The 22,899-nt window shown below is 33.1% G+C and overlaps 1 protein-coding gene across 1 annotated transcript; it reads right to left on the bottom strand.

Moving 5' to 3' along the window:
• Positions 1-2,873: 2,873 nt before the first annotated feature.
• LOC149236325 (aluminum-activated malate transporter 10-like) lies at positions 2,874-8,054 on the bottom strand. Its single transcript, XM_089368843.1, has 6 exons — positions 7,715-8,054; positions 6,827-6,967; positions 6,445-6,717; positions 3,923-4,035; positions 3,686-3,829; positions 2,874-3,596 (listed from the first exon to the last, which is right to left on the bottom strand). Exons 1-6 carry the CDS (start codon positions 8,052-8,054, stop codon positions 2,898-2,900), a joined length of 1,710 nt encoding a protein of 569 aa, XP_089224969.1. The 3' UTR covers positions 2,874-2,897.
• Positions 8,055-22,899: the final 14,845 nt, after the last annotated feature.

Below are 22,899 nucleotides of genomic sequence, written 5' to 3'. Positions count from 1 at the left end.
AGAGAATTTGTGAGGTTGGGTAATGGAATAGCTTCGTCTAGCACTGCATGTTCTTCTCTTGCATGTAAGTTCTTTGCATTGGGCAAGGAAAGGGAACTAGTCATACGGGGAAATAATGATCGTTGCTCAGTTCCTAGATCTGATCGACAAAGGTTGTATGGAGTTTTTTTCTAACTATTAGTATCATCTAGCATTTCTTCCTAAATATTAATCCAACGACACACAAATATTCAATCATCTAAAATTTGATCTCACGCTACAGGTCAATGCAAAATGGAAACTAGAGGAGTTGTTTTCAAAGGGGAATGCCTAATTAAAACAAATTAAAATATATTTATGAAAAATTACAAAAAAAATACAAAAAGGAAATCAAAAATTTAGGAAGGCCCCCATTATTTTATGAAGAGTTCATGTAGTAATGGGGGGTCATTGTACAAGATACAACATGTAGATGAATAATTGTGTGCTTGTTCAGGTTTAGTTTAAATGACCATTGATCATTAGAATTATCTTAGTATATTGTTGATTCATTGTTTAATCATAATCTATATCAAGTCATGTAATTGCATGTTTGATGGGTTTTTAGGTTAAAGCTATAAGAAAATCTCAATTATCTAATAATTGGTATAATTATTTTCTTACCTATGACACCAATTGTTTAGTATCATCACCAATTTTTCTTGTGTTTTTTTCATTAATCCATAACAGCATTGTTATCAATTTACCAAATCCGGTTATCTTCAAATATAGGGATCAAAAGTAGGAGAAGAAAGTTACTTTTGATTACATACCAATAACTAAATTAGCACAGAGATGAGGATATCTCTATGAAAGAGCTTCTAATGAATATGCAAACATGAATGAAATTTCTCTACCTAGGAAGAAGTAGTCTAACTAAAAGGAATCGAGAATTGAACCAATGGGAGAAGTATTTCATTCAACCAATGGAAGGAGGAAATTTCCATTTTGATAGATAAAATAACTAAACATAGCAAATAATCAATCTAAAAAAAGAAAGGGATTTAGAATTAACTTCATGAATCAATTTGTTGAAGGAAAGATAACCATTATCATTTGGAAAATCTAATCCACCAATAGATAGGCATTGGAAGAATGAATCCATCCCATGGAGAAGTATTCTATCCATTTGAAGGAGTCAATTTACCTAAAAATAAGTGGATTTTTTGTTTTGATAGTGCTAACATAAAATTGATTTGCTCTAGAAGAATTGATACAGGATGGCCTTTGGATGGATTCCACAATACTTAAATCATTTTTTATTGTTACCTTGGTTTACATACATGGAGATATTCCTTATTTGGTTCATTGGTGTTTTTTGCATCGTTTCCTTAGATATTTACATAAAACCAATTGCACTAGGATGCATATACCCAAAACATTGTCTAAGCCAAGCATTTGTATATGCATGTTACAACAAGTTTTCAATCAAGCAAGCTTAACATGGAATTATAATATCAACCTACATACAAAGTGTTAAGTGTTGTGATGGCACATTTCAATAATAAAAGTATAATTTAAGTGGCATTGCAAGAAATTCAAGCTTGGAAACAAAATTTTATTTTCTATTGGAAATTTGAATTTAAACATGTATGTGCATTCTCAATGTTGAGTTCTACACATCAAAAGGGTAGAGTACCACATCAATTCAACTAATACGTGAGGTTGGAACTTAGTTGGATTGGCCTCAACACTCTAAGTAAACAAATCAAATGGCTTGGTAATAAACTAGATTTGAAAATGGTAATTATTCAGAGAAGAAAGTGATCATCATAGTCTTGAAATTAATTTTTGGCAGTACTATGGACTTTTATTTTTTTATATTTTTTATAGAGATATGTTTGCCAAACCAACTCGTCATTAGAAAATATTTATTGTGTATTTTTTATTGCAATAAGAAATTTGATAATAACATTATTTATATATTATCGACAATGTTAAATGCATTATGGTTTATTATATTATATATCATTTTAGATCAATCTTAACTTTTTATTTATCTACCTAAAATGTAGAAAATGGCTTTCATCCTTACAAGGATGAAAGGATATCACTTGGTGCCCTTTGCCACCTTCTTTTACATTACTTACATGTAAATGCCATTGACAATTTGCAAAATTATTATTATTATTTCTTAATAAATCTAAGTTAAAAAAAAATTTGCATAAAAGCATGAAAATATTAAAAAATGTATCTTACATGTAACTGCCATTGACAATTTGCAAAATTATTATTATTATTTCTTAATAAATCTAAGTTACAAATTTTTTTTGCATAAAAGCATGAAAATATTAAAAAATGTAAATGATTAATTCTTTATATGATTGAAAAATGAAAGAAACACATATATGGACCAAATACATTTTTATATTTTTCCCTTTTCACTATCAAATTTAACAGTAAATTACAACATCAAGATTAAAATTATTTATCCAAGTTTTAAAATAATAACAATCTAGTTTGTTATTTAGTTAGCTATATAATTATAATATTAGCAACACATTAAATTGGTATATAAAACCTCTTAAAACAATAACAATCTAGTTTGTTATTTTAGTTAGCTATATAATTATAATATTAGCAACACATTAAATTGGTATGTGAAGCCTCTTATTTGCACGATAAAAAAACTTATTGATATGTAATAATTCTAATTCTGAATTTTAATTAATTTATAGTATTTTAAAAGTGTGTGTATATATATAGTGAGGAACAATAAAATATATAAATTGAGGAACCTATTCCATTCAAAATTAATGACTTCTCTTTCAAAATATTTGGAAAAATATAAATAAACAATTTATTAGAAGATTGAGAGAAAAGAAAAAACTTCAATGAATTAGACTCCGCCCAATTTTGGCCCTTGTGTAAATGTTGCTCTATGCAACTACAGGCATACTAGTTGGAGGAATTGTAACCAATGATGCTGTTGGGGATATAGTGACTGGTACTATTTGTTTGGTTGAAGTTAAAGACCTAGTTGGTTTTGTCGAAGATGTTGATGGTGGGTATTCCTTTACTTGCTGATCAGTACTTTTAAACTTGGCCTCTTCTCCAAGCTCCTCTACTGCCATAATCAGGCTCTCTAACCTTGCTATTGTTTCTATCAAAAGAGCAGAAAAACTAGCCAGAGGAAGGACCTCCAAAAATGCATAACTGTTTCGTTTCATTTCTTTCATTTCACATATTTTGCCAGATCGATCCCTCGACTTTTCTTCTGGTATCTCCTCCTCCCCCAGAGTAGTTCGAAATGACATTTCTTTTAACCCATTAGTGTGTAGTGAGGAGGCATAGAATTTGTCAGATCTAATTATGTCTTCCGGGAAATTTAGTTGAGTCTTCAGGGGCTTTTCTTCCACAATTCGCCACTTCTTAGTATCGAGGAAAAGCTCTGGCTGAGCTCTCATGGAATTTTGCAGATTCTCAACCACTGCTCTTAACCGATTGATCATTAAACGGGCATTTGTATTTCTTCTCATCGTCCTGATGCTCTCAGCCAGTTCATGAAGAATGTTTGCAGACTCTCTCCCAATATCAATGCATGGCATTTTCAATTTTTCTCTCACATGAAATGAAGCCTGACAAGATAATATCATCACAAATCATTATTTCATGAAATAATCAGTATAAGTACATGCGTAGAGAATATTAGTATTTAGACCAATACCTGAATCTCAGTGTTTAACAATCCATTTAAAGCCTCCACACAGTAGGCACAGTGTCGGGTCGTGCTTCCAACTTTTACATACAGGTTCCATGGATATCGGAAGAAAAAGCGCCCATGGGGTGGTTCCCAACTGGCAAAATTCGCCTGCAAGATCCACATAATCGTTTTGTTGTAAACAGATAGCCAAGTTTATATAAACGAAAACGAGAGCATTAACTTGTGTACTATGATATTTACCAGTGACTCTTCGATGGTTTTTGAGTTCAGAAAACATTTATAGCCCCTTGGAACCTCGTCGTTGGCTGATTCATGGCCATCTTTCGGCTCCACGAAGTACTTTGTGATGCAATCTGCAAACATTCAAACTATAAAGCATTTGCCTTTTTATTGTTTCAAATGCATTCCGACTGCAAAAAAATACCCAATCATTAATCATTATCTAGTGTCTGGCTCAAAATTAGACCACAAGTGACCAAATTTTTCTACGTAACCATTAAACCACAATCCAACTACAACCTAAAAAAGTGCAACCATCGCCAATCATTACATTCACTATTCAGTAGTTTGAGTATTAGGCTCTACTTTCCTTTAGTTTGAATATTAGGCTCTACTTTCCCATTTTTTTAATAATAGAATTTCAAATTTAGTATTGAATTGAATAATTGAATTATTAAATTTTATTTTATTGCTTTAATTAAAATTTCATAATATAATTTATGATAAAATTATAAATTTTAATTATCTAAAATATAATTTTAGATTTAACATCTTAAAAAATTCAAAAAATACAAATTTTATCCCATAAACATTATAAATTTATTTATTTTTTAATAAAATTTAATTTTCAAATATATATATATATATATATATTTTTAAAAAATTACATTCCCCACACATATATTTATCAATTTAAAAGTAAATAATCCATCCTAATTTCCTCGAAATCAAAACTCCCTATATAAATTTTAAAACTCTAATCACTCAGACTGGCTCGCCAAATTATACCTTCCTTTAATTTTTCTAATTTAAAATACGAAACCATCCTAATCACTCAAACTGACTTTTTAAATTATATACTCGTTCTTTTCCCCAATATTTAATTAACGATGCTTTCGATTTCTCCTCTGGAAAATATGGAATTTAAAACCCCTGATATATACTCCTCATCATTTAGTTAATATAAAACACTAAACCCCTCAAGCTGACACACAAAACTATACATTGTCAATATTTATTTAACAACGTTTTTCATTTCTTCTTAGAAAAGTATGGAATTCAGGCTCTGATGATTATAAATTTGGGTGTTCCAGTAAAACTATTTTTTTTTTTTATATAACTTTTTTATTTTATATTTACAAAATAAAATTAAAATTAATTTTATATTATTTAAATACATACAAAATAAAATTAACAATTCACTTTATTTTTATATTTTTTATTAATTAAATATCTAAAATGTAAAGTTAACAATTAATTTTACCCTATAACAATTAAATATACAAAATATAATGTTTATATAAAAATAAAGATAAGGTAGAAGTAAATATACAAAATGTATGGTCTATAAAAAAAATAAAGATAAGGTACAAGTAAATTTAAAGCGCATAAAAGAGCAAAGAACATCGGATTAAGTATGAGGCACTAACGAATTTTCTCAATAATAATAATTTGTTTTACTTTATATAATTATTTATTAAAAAATAACAATAATAATTTATTTTATTTTATATTGATTAATAAATATAAAAGATTATATAAAAAATTTAAGTAAGTTTAGATATTTTTATTTGGATGATAGATTTTGAAATATTTTAAAATCTTAAAGACACAAGTCAAATTTTTTGATCTGTCCTCTAGCATTCTAAAATATTAAGTCAATTTTTGATCTGTCCTCTAGCATTCTAAAATATTATGACTTAAGCTGCCCTGCATGGATAGAAAAGGGTTATAAAATGGTACAAAGCAGGGTGGTGGTTTTCGAATGGATGGAAAGGGCTTGTAAAAATGGTAAAAAGCAGTATGGTGGTTTTCGAATGGATTGAAAAGGCTTGCAAAATGGAGTGAGTTTAAGTTGATTGCAGATTCTCTAAATGTTAGTGGACGGGCGTAACACTTGCTGACATATTCTTACTTCGGGGTACCACTAGGTAGACTATCCCTACTTGCTTTAGACCACTCAGTTGTTGGATCGTTGGATCGGAACTCCCTATTCATGAATTACTGCCGGAACTTATTAGATTATTAGATGGGGTGGGGTTAGACAGGCTTACTTTCTGCCGGAACTTATTAGATTATTAGATGGGGTGGGGTTAGACAGGCTTACTTTTTTCATTGTTCAGGCCAATCCACTTACTTAACGATAGATACAGATAAAGCCCCTGCTGATTTTAGGGAGGGCTAGGCAGCTTTAGCCTAAGGGGCGCGGTCAACATGTTTGTCAGATTCCCGAATATTCGGGAAATCTGCAATCGACTCAGGAATGGCTCCAAAATAGTAAAAAGCAGAAGCAGCGTGGTGGTTTTCGAAAAGTTTTGGAAAGTAATTTTAACTGTCAAAAGAAACTTTGTGTGTATACCATAAACACATTATGGGATTTGGTAAAGACTAGCTTGGGAGCCCAATAGTTTTTCGAAATAAATAGAGCTAAAGTGTGAATATTAACTGTTACATGAAAATTCTTGTCTAAACACATCTCTAAGCTTCAATATACATGCCTGTTAAGGTCAGCCCATTTATTATAACTTCCCACCTTTGCTTACCTTGAAGAGATCCAGCGAGTTCTTCCATGTTGCGTATAATGGAATTGTGAAGATCATCTCCAGCCCATATTGGAAAAGCGACCACATTAATGACGAAACAGAGCGTGCAACCTATGACTATCGTAGATAGCCTTTGATGCGCCATTTTTAACAGGTTTTCCACTCTATAACCAGAGATGGCTATGAGATTGAAGGTGAGAATGAAGATGACCACCCCGTAATCATATCTTTGCTTGATCATTGGAAAGAATCGCGAATATGTGGACGCTGCGCCTGCATCACCCAAATTGAAAATATGCATCAGAACCCTGAAAGTCTTAAAGTAAAGAATGAAATACATAATGCACTCATTTTTCAATGTTGCAACTGTGAATGTATTGACCTAAGGCAAAAATAGAGACACCCAATATAACTAGTTCGCAATTTTTCCCTGCAATTTCTGCAGCACAGCTCACTCCTACTCCGAATAATCCCGCTAACAGTGTGGCGCATGATCTGTTCAGACCTTTGATCAACGTAGCACCTGCATTTTATCAATAAAATGAAAATATTAGTCTCTTAAAGCGCAATAGAGTGAAAATATTAGTCACTTAAAAGCCCAATAACGGGTTGGGCATCATTAGGTTGATAGCTGATTTTCTGAATGTTTTATAAATCAGACGAATATGGGTGTCGTTAATGTTCATGTCTTTTTAATTACGGAATATCTGGAGAATCAGCAATGGACATAAGTTCAAGGTAATTGATAATAGTCCTATAATATATATACAAATTCTATATATCAAAGATATCAACATTATCACTCTAGGTGAGGTATTAAAACTTTTTAGGTAATAATTTATCAATTTAATTAGATGGTAGAATTCAGGAATATTTAAGATATTGATGGACAGGAGTGAGGTCAACCATTTGATTTTTTTTTTAATATTTCAGTATTTATGGATAAGAATGAGGTCAAACAATTAATCTAGTGTCTGTAAATCAGATTTTAGAATATATCTGGAATCTATAATCAAAATAAAAATAGAGAAAATAAATAAATCATCTTTATCTTGATTATACATTTTAAAATATGCTAAACATTCTATTACTATCCTGATTATAAATTTTAAAATATGCTAAACATTCTATTACCAGGAGTTGAAGTTCACTGGGTGATTTAATTCCTATCACATATATTCATTTCCACAAATATTCTAAAATCTGCAATTAAATTAAGTTCAATAAAATAAATATAGATAATCAATCGTGCATTTTGTTAAATAATTACCTACAGTGAATTCAAAGACCACCACGACAGTCATGACAGCCCATATGGTATTTCCACCGAAGCTGTAAAACAATGGCCTCACCAAGTAAAAAAGAGAAACCAAAGACAGTGCGATGCCAACTTTGACAGAATGGATAACTCTTCGAGGATCATCTGCACCCACTTGCCAAATGATCCTGCACACAGAAAAGACAGACCTTTTCCATCTCTGGAAAACCTGCAAAATTCTCCAAACAATACGATTGCTGAATTTCTCTTGGATGGTATTAGCATCCAACCCCTCCTCAACATTAATCTTCCACTCCATAGACTGTGACTCAACAGGGTTGCAGTCCTCCATGTCAACTATTGCTCTCTGCAAAACTAAGAAGGCATTACACTCTGCATGCTTATATAATAACAGAAAGGTAGAGAAAATGGCGAGTTACGTACGAAACAGGATAGAAGTGATCCTTCCCGGATCGTGGCATGAGCAGTAAGTGGGCTGACTTGAATAGTGATAAAAGAATAAAATAAAACTCTGTACAGCTTTCACAGATCGCGAATTATTACAACTCTGAATTTGTAATGGTGGCGCGCAGGAGCACAATCAAATAAGAAATCCGCCCCGATATGGTAAAATTTGGTAAAATTTGTCCAATATGTACACGCGTGGTCACAAAACCTATAAAGTTTTATAGCTTGGCTTACTGACAAGCATGAAAAATTTGAGCATATGACTGGTCACCCAATGAAAAAAATTCATAGCGTGGGCTGTTGACAAGCTGGCAAGACTTGGGCAATCTGATTTTATTCCATGAAGCTTATGTTATGGACTGATTTTTTTATTAACTTTCATGCCTACATAGTTTTGTTTGAGATTAAGAGTAGATCACAAGGTTGTTTGGGATTGATTTTATTCCACGAAGCTTATTCAATATGTTATGGATTGATTTTTTTAAGTAATTTTTAAGGATATATAGTTTTGTTGAGATTAGAATTGGACCACAAGACTGTTTGGGATTGGGATTGGACCACAAGACCTTTATTCAACATGTTATAAACTGATTTTTTTTTTAGCAACTCTTAGATATGCATAGCCTTGCCTAAGATTGGAATACAAGACCTGTACGACCAAACATTTCCATTTAACTGATAGACCACATCCACAAAACTATGCTATAGAATGACTTACCATAAATCTTGTTCAAGTCTGATATTTAAATATTGTGTTACTTGGCGTTATCGCGGCTTCACTAAAGTTACTCATCAACAACTCAATTCAATTATTTATATATATATATATATAAAATCTAACAGCAATTCAATTTAATTTTTCTTATGAAATTGTAATTTTTGTTATTTAAATTTTGTATTTTAATAAATAAAAAATTACATGTCTTCAAAAAAATTAAAAACATTTAAATTATATAAATTACACTATTCAAATTTATAATTTAAAAACATTTAAATTATATAAAATCCACTCTTCAAATTTATAATTTCTATAAATCTTATTGAATAAGTTAAAAATATATAGAAACTCTAAGAAAACAAACAAAAAAATGAAACTATATAACCTAAATAATACAATTCAGCAAATAATAAATAAAGGAAAGTAAGAAAGAAGTTTGGATGCTCAATACACAAGAAGAATGACAACTAGGTCACATGAGTATCAGTCTCATATTCATGTGACATGGGGCCAGAATACCTATGGAGCCTCAGATCTGTACTCCTCTCTATAAACCAGATTGCATATTGGAGAATTGAACCTTCATAATACTTCATTTTGACAGCAATTCAGGAAAACATTTTTTATTTTTACTAAAATTTATTTATATATTTTTTATATCTTAACATATTTAAACCAAAGTAAAACTAAATAATTAAATAATAATAAAATATTCTGAAAATTGTTTTTAAATGATAATCACATTAAAATTCATTTGTCTAAGTGTTTCAAACCAACCATTACAAAAATAATTTAACTATAAACTTTTGTTGTCTTTTTTATTAAAATAAAACACAATTTGTGGCTTCCTCTCACATCTATGGAGAAGCAATTTGTTGCTTCCTCTCAAATCTATAAAGTTTGCAATGACTGCCCGTTTGCAAAGTTGGGCTTTCATTAAAACAAAAAAGCTATCTGTTACTTTCATTCAAACCTATGGAGCTTGCAAGCACTACAGGTTTTCCTCTGCAAGTAGACTGATATCATTACAGTCACTTTCCTTCCCTGTGCTGTTTTCCACTATTTTCGTTCATTGCTTCTATTCTTCACTAAATTTTGGTTCATGGGATAAAGCAGCATGGGATAAAGGTGTAGAGGTAAAAGGCCTCTGAAATTTGTCAGGGTTTGCAGGTGGGGAAGCTATGGGATAAAACACTATTATCAGATTGCACTACAGCGTACATCCACCTCCAAATTTCACAACTTGATAAGAGGTTTACTAGTGGGCATGCCACGTGGGTTTTGCTTGCTCTATGGGTTCATTGAGACATGGTATTTTTGGAGAACATTGTGGGTTTTGCTTGCTCTATGGGTTCATTGAGACATGGTATTTTTGGAGAACATTGGAGGCACGCTTGTTTTAGCAATTCTTAAATTAGATAGTCACTCGAGGACGGGTGTCTTCCTTTAAAAGGCGTGTAGAGCGTGCATGCGTATAGTAATTTAATGTTTTCTTAATGAAAATTAAAATTACAACTTTTATGTTCATAGAGTACGCTATAGGTTGTTTGTTGAGGCTTTTGTGATGACAAGGTGATATGTTTGATTTGTGAGTAGGGTTGGTGTGATTTAAACTAGGTGAGATCAGCTTACATCATGTATATAAGTTAGAGTGTGGACAAAGTAACATATAAGTTAGAGTGCGGGAAAAGTAACAAAATAAAATAAAAATTACAAATTTTTTTTTATTGTTTTAAATTATATTTTTGAATTATAAATTAATTTAATATTTTCAAAAATTTTAAGTTATTTAAATTTAATGTAATTTTTTAAATTTTCAGCTCAATTTTAAATAAATTTGATAAATATTTTAAAAAGAATTACAAAATGTTTATGACTTATACTTTTAAAACATTTGTAATGTGAAGGTTATTAGTTTGAAATTTAGTTGGCAAAAATCTAATTACGTTAGGGCTAGTGTGGCCAAGGCCGAGTGCGACCCCAATGATTTTTACAACTTAAATACTTAGGTCACAATATTTCTCAAGCCAAAGATTAAACTTATAGCCATCTCAAAACTCACACAACTTAACAAACAAACAAAAATTAAAACCACATAATTTTGACACAACATAACAAAAGAAAATAAAAAATTTACACTATACTTTTTTAATTTTTCAAAATTTTTATTATATAAATTATTTTAAACTATGTTAATATCAATCAATGATATATTTCTAGTAATATCAATCAATGATATATTTCTATTAATATCAATCAACAATATATTTTTATAAAATTATAATTTATGAATTTGATTATTAATAGTGCTACAAAGTTTAACTAATAATGTCATCAAATTTAAAAAAAAATATATATATATATATATATATATATATATATATATAAGAAAGAAAGAGAAATACATAATATCATTGCATCAATTATATATATATATATATATATATATGAACGGAAGATTAATGCATAATATTATTGCATCAATTAGAAGACAGCACTCAATAACGGACCACCTCGCTAGGCTTAGGATCATTGTGGAGGAATGTCGCAATGATAAATCCAATCCCTTTTGTTGCTTTGTGGACTTTAGAAAGGCTTTCGATACGGTTCCTAGAAACAACCTATGGAATAGATTAGAAGAGCTAAAGGTTCCTTTCAAGTTGAGAGCTATTGCTATAAGGTTATACAAGAATGTAATTGCCAAGTTAAAAAGCAATGAGGGGTGGTCGAAAAATATTAAGTGTAATAACAGAGTTAAACAAAGTTGCCCCCTCTCCCCTACCCTATTTGGCATTTACATCGACAAGCTAAAAGGTTGTTTAGAGGAAGCAGGTTGTGCTGGCACGATCTTAGATGGGATAGTCATCATCCTTCTTCTCTATGCTGACGATATTGTTCTTCTCACAAGGTGCCCATTTGATCTTGATAAGCAACTTAGACTTCTTAAGAATTTTTGCTCTACCATGGGTATGACTATTCATACTGACAAAACAAAAGTTATGATTATCAAATCCAAGAAGGACACTTACGCTAATTTTATGTATGACAATAGTGACTTGGAGGAAGTGTCTTCTTACAAGTACCTAGGAATTGATATCCATCACAATCTCAACTGGAACTACAGCATTGAGAAAAGTATTAATGGGGGGTAGAAAGCATATTTTGGTCTTGAAAATAATTGTAAAACGACAAACCTCGTAATATGGGATAGAAATAAGTTCCTCTTTGAAACTTTAGTCACTCCTATTATCTTATATGGATGTGAGGTTTGGGGTTGCAGCATCTCTAGAGAATCTTGGAGAAAGATTTAGCAAATCCAAAAGCGTTTTATAACGTATAACCTCAAAATTAAAAGCAATACACCCTATCCTATTCTCGTTATAGAAGTGGGTATTTCCCCTATCGAGAGCCTAGCTATGACTAGGCTTCTATTGTACAAGAACAAACTCAATAATATAGGAGACCATAGACTTCCTAAGCTAGCTTTAAATTCCAGCCAAAACCACCTAAGGCTCAAACGAGGTTGGTATAAAGACACCAAGGTCTGGTTAAACCATTAGGAGATCGACGAGAATGTTGCATTGCAAAACATTAATAACATTAAAAATATTAAAATATTGTTACTTATAAGTTCAAAGAAAAAATGTGGTGTGATAAAGATTTAGCAGCTAAAAGAAAATTAAGATATTATAAGGAGGTCATCAACCCCACCCTAGAATATCAAAAGTATCTCTCTGTTTTAACTAGCTCAAAGAAGAAAATTAATATAGCCAAGATTAGAACAGACTCTCATGAGCTCCATAGTGAAACGAGTCGTTGGGCAGTTCCTAAAACACCATGGATGGAAAGGATTTGACATCTCTGTGAGAATATGAACATCGAGGATGAAAATCACTTCCTCTTAGAGTGCCCCACGTACAACCACATTAGGTCTCAATTTCATAATCTTTGTTGCAATATTGACCTTCCTAGCCTTTTACGATGTCAAAATTATAGTGAGCTTGGGAGGCTTATCTCCAAGATTTTTGAGCATAGGAATAAAATCTTAAATCAAACTAAATAATTTGTTTCTTTAGGTCTGATAGACCAAAGTTTGGTCTCAGTGGATGTTAACCATCATCATCATCATAATATTATTGAATCAATTATCAATTTTTATCATATAAAAGAATATGAGGAAAAATGAGTTCAATCATTTTATCATTAGAAATATGTGGAACAATTGAGTTCATAATTTAACAAGATAGATTTATGCAATTTAGTAAAATAAATTGATATATGTTGTATTTTTTGACTTTTAGTAAAACAAATTGATATATGTTGTATTTTTAGACTTACCTTTATGTTAAAATGTATAAAAAAATCATAAAGAAAATAATAATAATAATTTATTAATTTAAAATTAAATATTTTAGTATTTTCAATTCAATTTGAGTTTTTTTTTTTTTTTAAACAAAAGATTATTTAATTTATATATTAATTAAAAGATTATTTAATTTATATATTAATTTTTTTAATGTGATATTCATACCTTTTAAATATAATACTAATATTAAGTAGAAAAATGATATTTATATTTTATTCAATAGAAAATTCACATTTAAAAATAATATTAATAATAAAGAAATATTTGAATGGTATAAAAAAAAATGAAAATGGATAAAAATAGATCATTTCTTTTTTATTATAAGAAATAATTTTCCAATATAATTCATTTTATCATTATCCATAAATGTTTTATTTTTAAATGTTCAATAAAAAAAATGTGGAGCATGTTGTTGTTTAAATTTCGCTTCTCTTTTTCTTTATCTTTATAGATATTAGCAAATTTATGAAATATGAATTATTTTGTGATATCAAACAAAATTATTTATTTTTTTAGTTAAAAAACTATTTTTGAAATTTATTTATTTTTTTGAAAAGTGAAACAACGATTATCTGTAAATATTATTTTACTTTCTAAGTAGTTAGAGAGACAGTTACCTGTCCCTAACTGATTTCTTACAGATTTATTCAAGAAGATCAAAAGGATAGGGGTATTTGAGATCAGGGAGAGATGGGCAAGAAAGAAAAACAAGAAAATCTGTGCTAGTATGTTAGACAGTTTTCTATGGCTATGTCTGGTTAGGATCAGATAACAGAGATTTTGACCCAAAAAGGGAAGAAGGTTCCTGTAATTAGGAATAGGTTAGGGGGATATTAGCTCACACAGTAATCTCAAGGTTGGGAGAACAACTCGAGGGGAGATTAACTGACACGGTAATCTCAAGTTTGGGAGGCAAAACATTGAGTAGGTCTAGTGATAAACCAAATCTCGGAGATAGCGTGACCCATATAAGTAAAAATTATTCTATTAGTAAGGATAGGACTTATGCCTCTATATAAGTTTATTTTTTCATAGTAGCAATGTACCAGTTAATTTATGGAAGTTTGTAGGTAACTCATTTTATATATAACTAGTTCAGAAGTAAATTTCCTCATTAGCACTCAGCGAGTAGCATATTAAAATTACAGCAGGAAAAAAATGAAAGAACTAGTCATTCATACTCAGTGAGTAGTCTATTTAGAATTACATATAAACTGGAAACTGAACATGTATATTCAGTGAATAGCACCTAATTACAATGGAAAGAAAAACAGGAAAATCTAACAATGTTTATCGGATATACTCATTAGATAGCATAGTTAAAAAAATATAATGGAAAGAGAATTGGTAAATAGTATAGCGAAAATTGAAGTGACAAATTGAGAAATTGACAACACATAACATTTTTACCCTCTAAACAGAATTATGGAAAAACTGGAAATACTGACAGTATCGAGAAATATATATAAATTCATAGCAAATGCCCAGAAACTTAGAAGTGGAATTATAGTCAGAAGTTACATTTGTATATATTAAATATTACGAGACCCGTATGCCAAGCAATATTGAAATAAAGCAAAACCCTGAACTAGAGTAAGCATACAGTCGAAGTCTATAACTATTAACATCGCAATATACTTGGAACAAGAAATAAATTTAGAGTCATGGAACCATCGAGAATCCTAAAAGGAATACACAGTCGAAAGAGAATTAAGAATGCTTAGAGAAAGCTGAGATAAAGATAAATTACCAACTTCTAGAAATTTTGCATAGTCCAGACCTGTACCCTCGCGAGACATGATCAGTGAAATACCAAAACTCATTTAATAAATTACAGATGCATGAGATAAATGATGTCTTAATTAGAAGCTCACAGTTACAGAGTGCTTTTCCTTCCAGTAAAAATAACTAACAAGTACGAGAAGTTTGTTGTGCCGAAGCGGCTACCAGATAAGGGTTTCATAACATCAATAGCTGGCCATTCAAGAGTAAACATCACCATGGCGTGAGGTCACCTTAATCCCATGAAGATAATGTATTTGGTCGAATCTTTAGACCTATAACTCTTTAAACTCCATATGACATATACTTCCCTTAGGGCCAAGCATGAAAACCAGACAATAAAAACAAAGCTCTGATAAATTAATAGTTTGAAAACAAGTTCTTCTTTAGGGCTCTCGGACTTGAAAAAGCTCTCAGTAGAATATCAGTTGGAAGATTTAAATAACCGATGGTGGGAGGGTTCCACCATTACCACACGTAGAGGACCAAATGAGGGTTCTCCTCAGCCCAGTGCCCAAGTCTTCAATATCTGTGAAAACCCGAATCGAAACTGGAGGGGCAACCGAATTAGAAAATTGTATTATAAACTACAATAAAATTAAAATATAATAGCAGGGAAACATCCATAAAAGATTATCGCAAGAAACCACTGGTAGAAAGCCTCTCTGCAGAATGATGAAACCAAAACGAGCTAGAGTCATGCCATGTCGACAAGGAACGAATATGGAAACAAGCAAACCCCAACGACAAGAAAACCACTGGAAGAACCTTTGCAGAGCAAGGAACTGTTGGCAGAGCAAGCGATGTTCTCTCCCCGGATAAGCACAATGAGAAAGCAAAGCCAATACACCCTAGGCATAGAACCCCAAGTTCCACCGTCGTCATTTGATCAAAGCCAAAGTCGTGGATCGTCGATGTGGAATCGATCCTGAGGACCCCAGTGGAGCTGTATGGCAGTAAAACCTCCAAACTGCCACCTAGGACGTTAAACAACGAAGAAATAAATTCACATGCAGAGGGTCGAGTGGTGAGAACAGTATAGGTTCAGTGCTCAAGACTTAATAAATATTAACATTAACGCATAAATCCAGAAATGTCATGTTTTAATTAATACACGACAAATATGAATCTCGAGAATTGTAAAGTGGGCTTGTTGGCTCATGTAGCAAGGCTATCCAGGGATAGCGTACCCAAACATTAATAGATGCAATATTTCATGCCATAATATGTTGGATGAAATAATTTTTTAATAATGATATAGGAATTTCAATTGTCTAATGTTGTATTGTCATCGCAGCCATAGTTTTAACATGATATAAGCTCCCAAATAGATGTATGGTAAAAAAATTGGTAAAGTTTTTATTATAAGATTCTTTTACATGTGGGTGTGTGACATATGGTATCAGAGTGCTCAGTTTTCCAAACTGAGACCTCTGTAATAATGAAATAACAAACTTGGTGATGTGCATGTAGGAAGCAGGGAGCAATCAGCATGAGAAGAATGGGGAATCCGCCACATAGGACAATAATGGGAGCAAGACCAGAACCATTTCAAGAAAGAAATCCTGAAGTATGGGTGCAATTGGGTGATGAGCCGTGAAACACCAACACAACTATCCTGGAAACTGTACAGGAATTGAAGGATGAAATGGCCTAGCTACGGGCAGATAACAAAAGGTTGATGCAGGAGAAGGAAAATATTATGAAGAGTTTGTCCAATAGAAATAATCATCAGCCACTAGTCCCTAGCCCTGAACACGGGAATATGACAGGGGAACAAGAGTTTCGAACTGAGAATGTAGAAACAGAAGGTGGCAAAGAAAATCATGAAGAAGAATCAGATAATGTGTCAGGGCACAAGACACAGAAAAGACAGAAAATGGAACTTCAGGGTGAATTTAGAAAAATCAAGCCTCCCCTCTTTGATGGTGAACAGGAAGAGGCAGTTGAAGCCTGGCTTATCAATATGAACAAATATTTCCAGTTGTACGAGTATGACCATAATTTAAAGGCTCGCTTGGCCATTTTCCAGCTACAAGGGAAAGCCACCTTGTGGTGGGAGGAAGTAAAAATAGTTCGCAGAGTAAATGAATAGAGCATAACCTGGGAAAATTTTCAAAGATATTTTAAAAAGAAATATCTAACGGAAATATTTTATGGCGAGAAGGAAAAGGAGTTTCATGATCTCCGACGGGGCTAATTGTCCATAGATGAGTTCATAACAAAGTTTACATCATTACTTCAGTATGTCCCTTACATACGTGAAGAAAAATAAAAGGTGCAATGGTTTATCAGCAGTCTCCCACTATTCATGAAAGAACGACTGGAGTTTGATAACCCAAAAACCATGGATGAAGTTATACGTAAGGCACAAATATGCTACCAGCAAAACAAACCAAAGGGAGATATGGGAAAGAGATGGACCGACAAAAAGGGAAGTAAATTTGTTTCCAACCACAAGGGGAATAAGGGCACAGGCAACAAAGGAGTGTATAGAGGTCCAACTAACCGGAATATGAATAAAAATCAGCCCAGATTTAAAATACCAAGCGAAACCAGGATGAATGAGCAATCTGGCAGAACTGAGGCAAAATTAACTAACAGACCACATGTACAGTGTTGGGGATGCGGAGGCCCGCCTTACAACAAAAATTGCCCACACTGCAAGGGAGCTGATAAGATTTTGTAGATACAAGAAGCGTCTACTGTGGGAGAAGTGGCAAGAAGAATCCCTAAAATTAATGTCGCCCTTGAAGACCATTAGGCAGAATACCTTGAGTTATATCAACCCCAAGATAGTGGAACAATGTAAAATGCAAGTTGTTAAGTTTAAAAATCTGTGGTTAGTACAACTAGCCACGGGAGAGAAAAGAAGAGTATTGGCCAAAGTCAGTAATTTCCCTCTAATATTATCTAATCAGTCTATTAAGGCAGATCCGAATGTGTTACCCCTGGGGTCATATGTTATGAAACCAGGTCACAAAAAGATAGAAAAGAGAGATCAACGCCTTAGAATTCAGCCTCTTCGAGGGGGCAACCTCCTTTACATTACACAAATGAACAATTCCTAGATGATTCAAATGACAAAACCTCCTTTCTATATATAGGAGTCTAAGGAGTCACAATATAACCCAGCCGACCTAACAATAATAATATAAAGCCACAAAAATAACAATAGAGGGATTCTATGGGGCACAGTAATAACAATATGGGGACAATAGGGGCACAACAATATTAATAAGGGATACAACTACAATAGTAATGGGGTAATCACTAGTATTATAGGGACCTAACATGCCCCTCTCCTTCAAAAAAGTGTTGTCCTCAATGCTTGAGTAGTTCTGGATGCTTCTGTATAAAATTCTCATCCTCCCATGTGGAATCTTCAGTGGATAAGTTCTTCCACTTGATAAGATACTCTGAAATTGATCGATTCTGTAGCTGTCGAGTTCTTGTTTCTGTGACTGCTTCTAGTTCCAATATAATTTTTCCCTCCTCGTCAAGTTTTGGCAATATTGTTTGAACTGGGAGCTTGTCACCTATAACCTTCTTTAAACATGAAACATGGAAAACTGGGTGCAATCGAGAAGCTGCAGGAAGCTCCAATTTGTATGCCATAGTACCAATCTTTTGCAACACCTTGTACGGACCATAATACTTTGGTGATAATTTATTATCCTTCTTAGCTTGCTTGAGGGACATTTGCTTATATGGTTGTAGCCGTAGGAATACCCAATCACCTACATCAAAACTTCTTTCGCTGCGATGTTGATCTGCCTGTTGTTTCATTCTATTTTGTGCCAACACGAGGTTATCCTTTAAGAGTTGGAGGACTTGTTGTTGATGTTCGATGTGATGTTCCACTGCTTGAACCTTAGAATTTTCTCTTAAATATGATGTGATGGATGGTGGTTGATATCCATAAAGTGCCATAAATGGGGTCATTTTTGTTGCTGTATGGAAGGAAGTGTTATACCACCATTCAGCCAGAGGCAACCATTTGACCCATTGTGTCTGTTTATCAGATACAAAGCAACGAAGATATCCTTCCAAACATTTGTTTACTATCTCAGTTTTCCCATCAGATTGAGGATGATAAGATGAGCTATGAGCTAACTGAGTACCAAGACAAGAAAATAATTTTGTCCAAAAATTTCCAGTGAAAATGGGATCTCTGTCACTTACAATAATCTTTGGGTTTCCATGTAGCTTTTGAATTGTTTCCATAAATGCAGTAGAAACTGTACTGGCTTTAAATGGATGTGATAATGCACAAAAGTGTGCATACTTGGTAAGTCTGTCAACTACCACCATGATGACACTCTTTCCCTCAGACTTGGGTAAACCTGTGATAAAATCCATTGAAACCTCCTCCCAACGTTGGCTTGGAATGGATAAAGGTTGTAATAGACCTGGTGTCTTAATTGTTTCAACTTTATTTTGTTGGCAAACCAAACATTCTGCCACAAACTTTTGAATATCTGATTTAAGGCCATCCCAAAAAAATTCCTTCTTAACCCTGTGGTAAGTTTTTAAATCCTGAGTGCCCTCCTAAGGGAGAAGTGTGCAATTCCATAAGAATCTTTTGTTTTAGCTGGGAATTCTTACAGAGGTATAAGCGATCTTTGTACCATAACGAATCATTTTGCCAGCTAAATGTATCAGACGTACTGGAATCTTGTTGTAACTTTCGAATAAGTGCCCACACTTCTTCGTCATTCTTCCATTCCTCCCTTGCTTCGTTTATCCAATCTGGTTGGATAATAGAAATGGCGCACAACAATGCTTCCACATCCTCATCCTTTCTTGAGAGTGCATCTGCCACCACATTTTGCTTCCCTTTTTTGTAGATGATTTCAAAGTCATAACCCAACATCTTTGTGACCCACTTTTGTTGCTCTTCAGAGGATAATCTTTGTTCTAAAAAGTATTTAAGGCTATCATGATCTATTTTTACCTTGAAGTGTCTTCCCATTAGGTAGGGTCGCCATTTCTTAAGTGCATGGAGTATTGCCAACATTTCCTTCTCATAAATAGCTTTGTGTAAAAACTTTCCCTTGATTGGACGACTTTCAAAAGCAATGGGTCTTTCATCTTGCATTAAAACAACACCAATTCCATTTCCTGAAGCATCACATTCCACAATAAAGGTTTTTGTGAAGTCTGGTGTAGCTAAGACCGGTGCTTGGCACATTGCCTCTTTAAGATGTTCGAAGGCCTTTGTTGCTTCTAGAGTCCATGAAAATGCATCTTTCTTCAATAATGTTGTTAGAGGTGCTGCTATTCTCCCATAATTCTTAACAAACTTGCGATAATACCCTGTCAACCCGAGAAATCCTCGCAGATGCTTTATGGATGTGGGGATTTTCCATTCCTTAATGGCTTTAATTTTGCTAGGGTCTACCTTAACTCCTTCATGAGATACAATATGACCCAAATATTCCACCTCTTGTACTCCAAAGAAACATTTGGATCTTTTTGCATATAATTGTTTCTCCTCCAATAGTTGTAGCACCTTGTCAACATGTTCAACATGATCCTTCCAAGACTTGTTGTAGATTAGTATATCATCAAAAAATACTAACACAAATTTTCTAAGGAATGGTTTGAAAATGGAATTCATCAAACCTTGAAATGTTGAAGGTGCATTGGTAAGGCCAAAAGGCATGACCAAAAATTCATAATGACCCTCATGAGTTCTAAATGTTGTTTTGGAATGTCTTCAGTCTTCATTCTGATTTGATGATATCCTGAACGAAGATCCAACTTGGTGAAGTAAATTGATCCATGCAATTCATCCAGTAATTCATCAATGACAGGAATGGGAAACTTATCTTTAATAGTGAGCTTGTTGAGCTCCCTATAATCCAGACACATGCGCCATGATCCATCCTTCTTGTGCACCAATACTACTGGAGCAGAGAAAGAACTTTGACTCGGTTGAATTATACCAGCCTCTAGCATTTCTGCAACCATACGTTCAATTTCACTCTTTTGGGCATAGGGATATCTGTACGGCCTGATGTTTGGAGGAACACTTCCTGGAATCAGATGAATAGCATGATCATGATCACGAATAGGTGGGAGACCTTTGGGAGTCTCAAATACCTTGGAATGATTGTCCAAGACTTTTTGGAGATCTGGAGAAATAGATGATTCCAATGTGGAAACATCTAGCGAACATAATTGTGCAATTACACCTCTTTATTCCTTTTTTAGAAGCTTTGTCATACCATTAGAGCTGATTATCTTTCCGGTTTCCCTGCAATACCCCTTAATTCAACTTCCTTTCCTTCCACAGAAAATTTCATGAAAAGTTCTTGAAAATTAAAAGCTATTGTACCCAAGGATTGTAGCCATTGGACTCCTAGTACAACATCAGCACCTCCCATTGGAATGGAAAGCATTGGGCTAGTCAATACATATTCTCCCATGGATAGCTTGATATTATGGCACTTTCCAGAGCAATTTATTGTTCCTCCATTTGCAACCATCACTTGACACTCTGGTGCTGGATATAAGAAGCAATTCAATTCTTTTGCTACCTTACAATGAATAAAATTGTGGGTACTTCCTGAATCAATCAACACTATTACCTTTTTCTTCTTGATTTGTCCTTCTATCTTGATGGTTTGAGGAGTGGTAATTCCCGCCAATGCATTACAAGATATGGTCGGATTCATTTCTTCTTTATCTAGGCTTTGTTCTGGAGTATATCCTCTTCTTTTGACCTTTCTTGCTCCTTTTCTTCTTCCTCTTCACAATCTATGTAGAATAATTTCTTCTCAGCACACTTATGACCTTTAGTGTATTTGCTATCACAACTGTAACAAAGCCCTTTTGCTCTTTTTTCTTCCAATTGTTGTGGTGTCAACCTTATAGGTTGTGGAAGACTAGGGCAACAACACTTCCATCTTTATAGTTGTGAGTGGTATGCTTCCTGGTTGCCATAATTTTGCTTTCCATTTTTCTTGCTAACCTGAATGCCTTCTCTAATGAATCAGGTTCCCAAAGGCGAACATCATGTTGGATATTATCCTTTAAAGACCCTATGAACACATCAATCCTATGCTCCTCTGGAATATTTTTTACCCTTATGTTCAATTTTGGAACTCCTCAATGTGCTCCATTATTGAACCCTTTTGTTTGAGACTTATCAATTGGCTAAAAAAAGTGTTGCTTTTTGTATCCTCATAATGTGTTGTCAATTCTTCCGTAAAAATTTCCCAAGTGATAATTTGTTTACGAGAGAAAAGCCATTGATACCATACAAACTGATTTGGTTCCAAATATAAAGTTGCAATACGTACCTTTTGTGTGTTTTGCACATTATTGAGATCGAAAAATTGCTCCATCTGTAATATCCATGTTGCGGGATCCTTGCCATCAAACTTCCTCATATCGATTTTTGGAATATGGTGGGTCTTCGATCCAACATTAGAGTCTATGGAATCATGATTAACATTTCTTTTGTTCTCATCATGAGTTTCCTTTACTACCCTTTCACCATTAGTGACCATTTCTTGTAGCAACTTATTCATATTTATCTTCAATTCTTCCATCTTATCATCCATGCCATCAATTTTAGCGTCCATGCCATTCATCTTAGCTTCCATGCCATCCATCTTAGCTTCTACATCTTTCCTTAAACCATCCATCTTAGATTCTGTTGCTTTTTGTGCAAGTGACACTTGTTGCACTTGGTCTCGTAATTTTGATATATCATGTTGCATTTCTTCCTCTTCCTCATGAGTCATGCTAGAGATTTTAGGTTGCTTACTAGGTGTTTTCATTTTCTTTCCTCTAGGTATCAATTACCAATTCAAACTAATTTTTCAAACCAAGCTTATGCAAAAATTAAAA

This window comes from Pinus tabuliformis, chromosome 8, assembly GCF_031772625.1.
Source record: "Pinus tabuliformis cultivar Carrire ecotype Pingquan chromosome 8, CPIR1, whole genome shotgun sequence".
In the NCBI taxonomy this organism is placed as follows: Eukaryota; Viridiplantae; Streptophyta; class Pinopsida; order Pinales; family Pinaceae; genus Pinus; species Pinus tabuliformis.
This window is presented reverse-complemented; position numbering and strand designations above follow the sequence as displayed.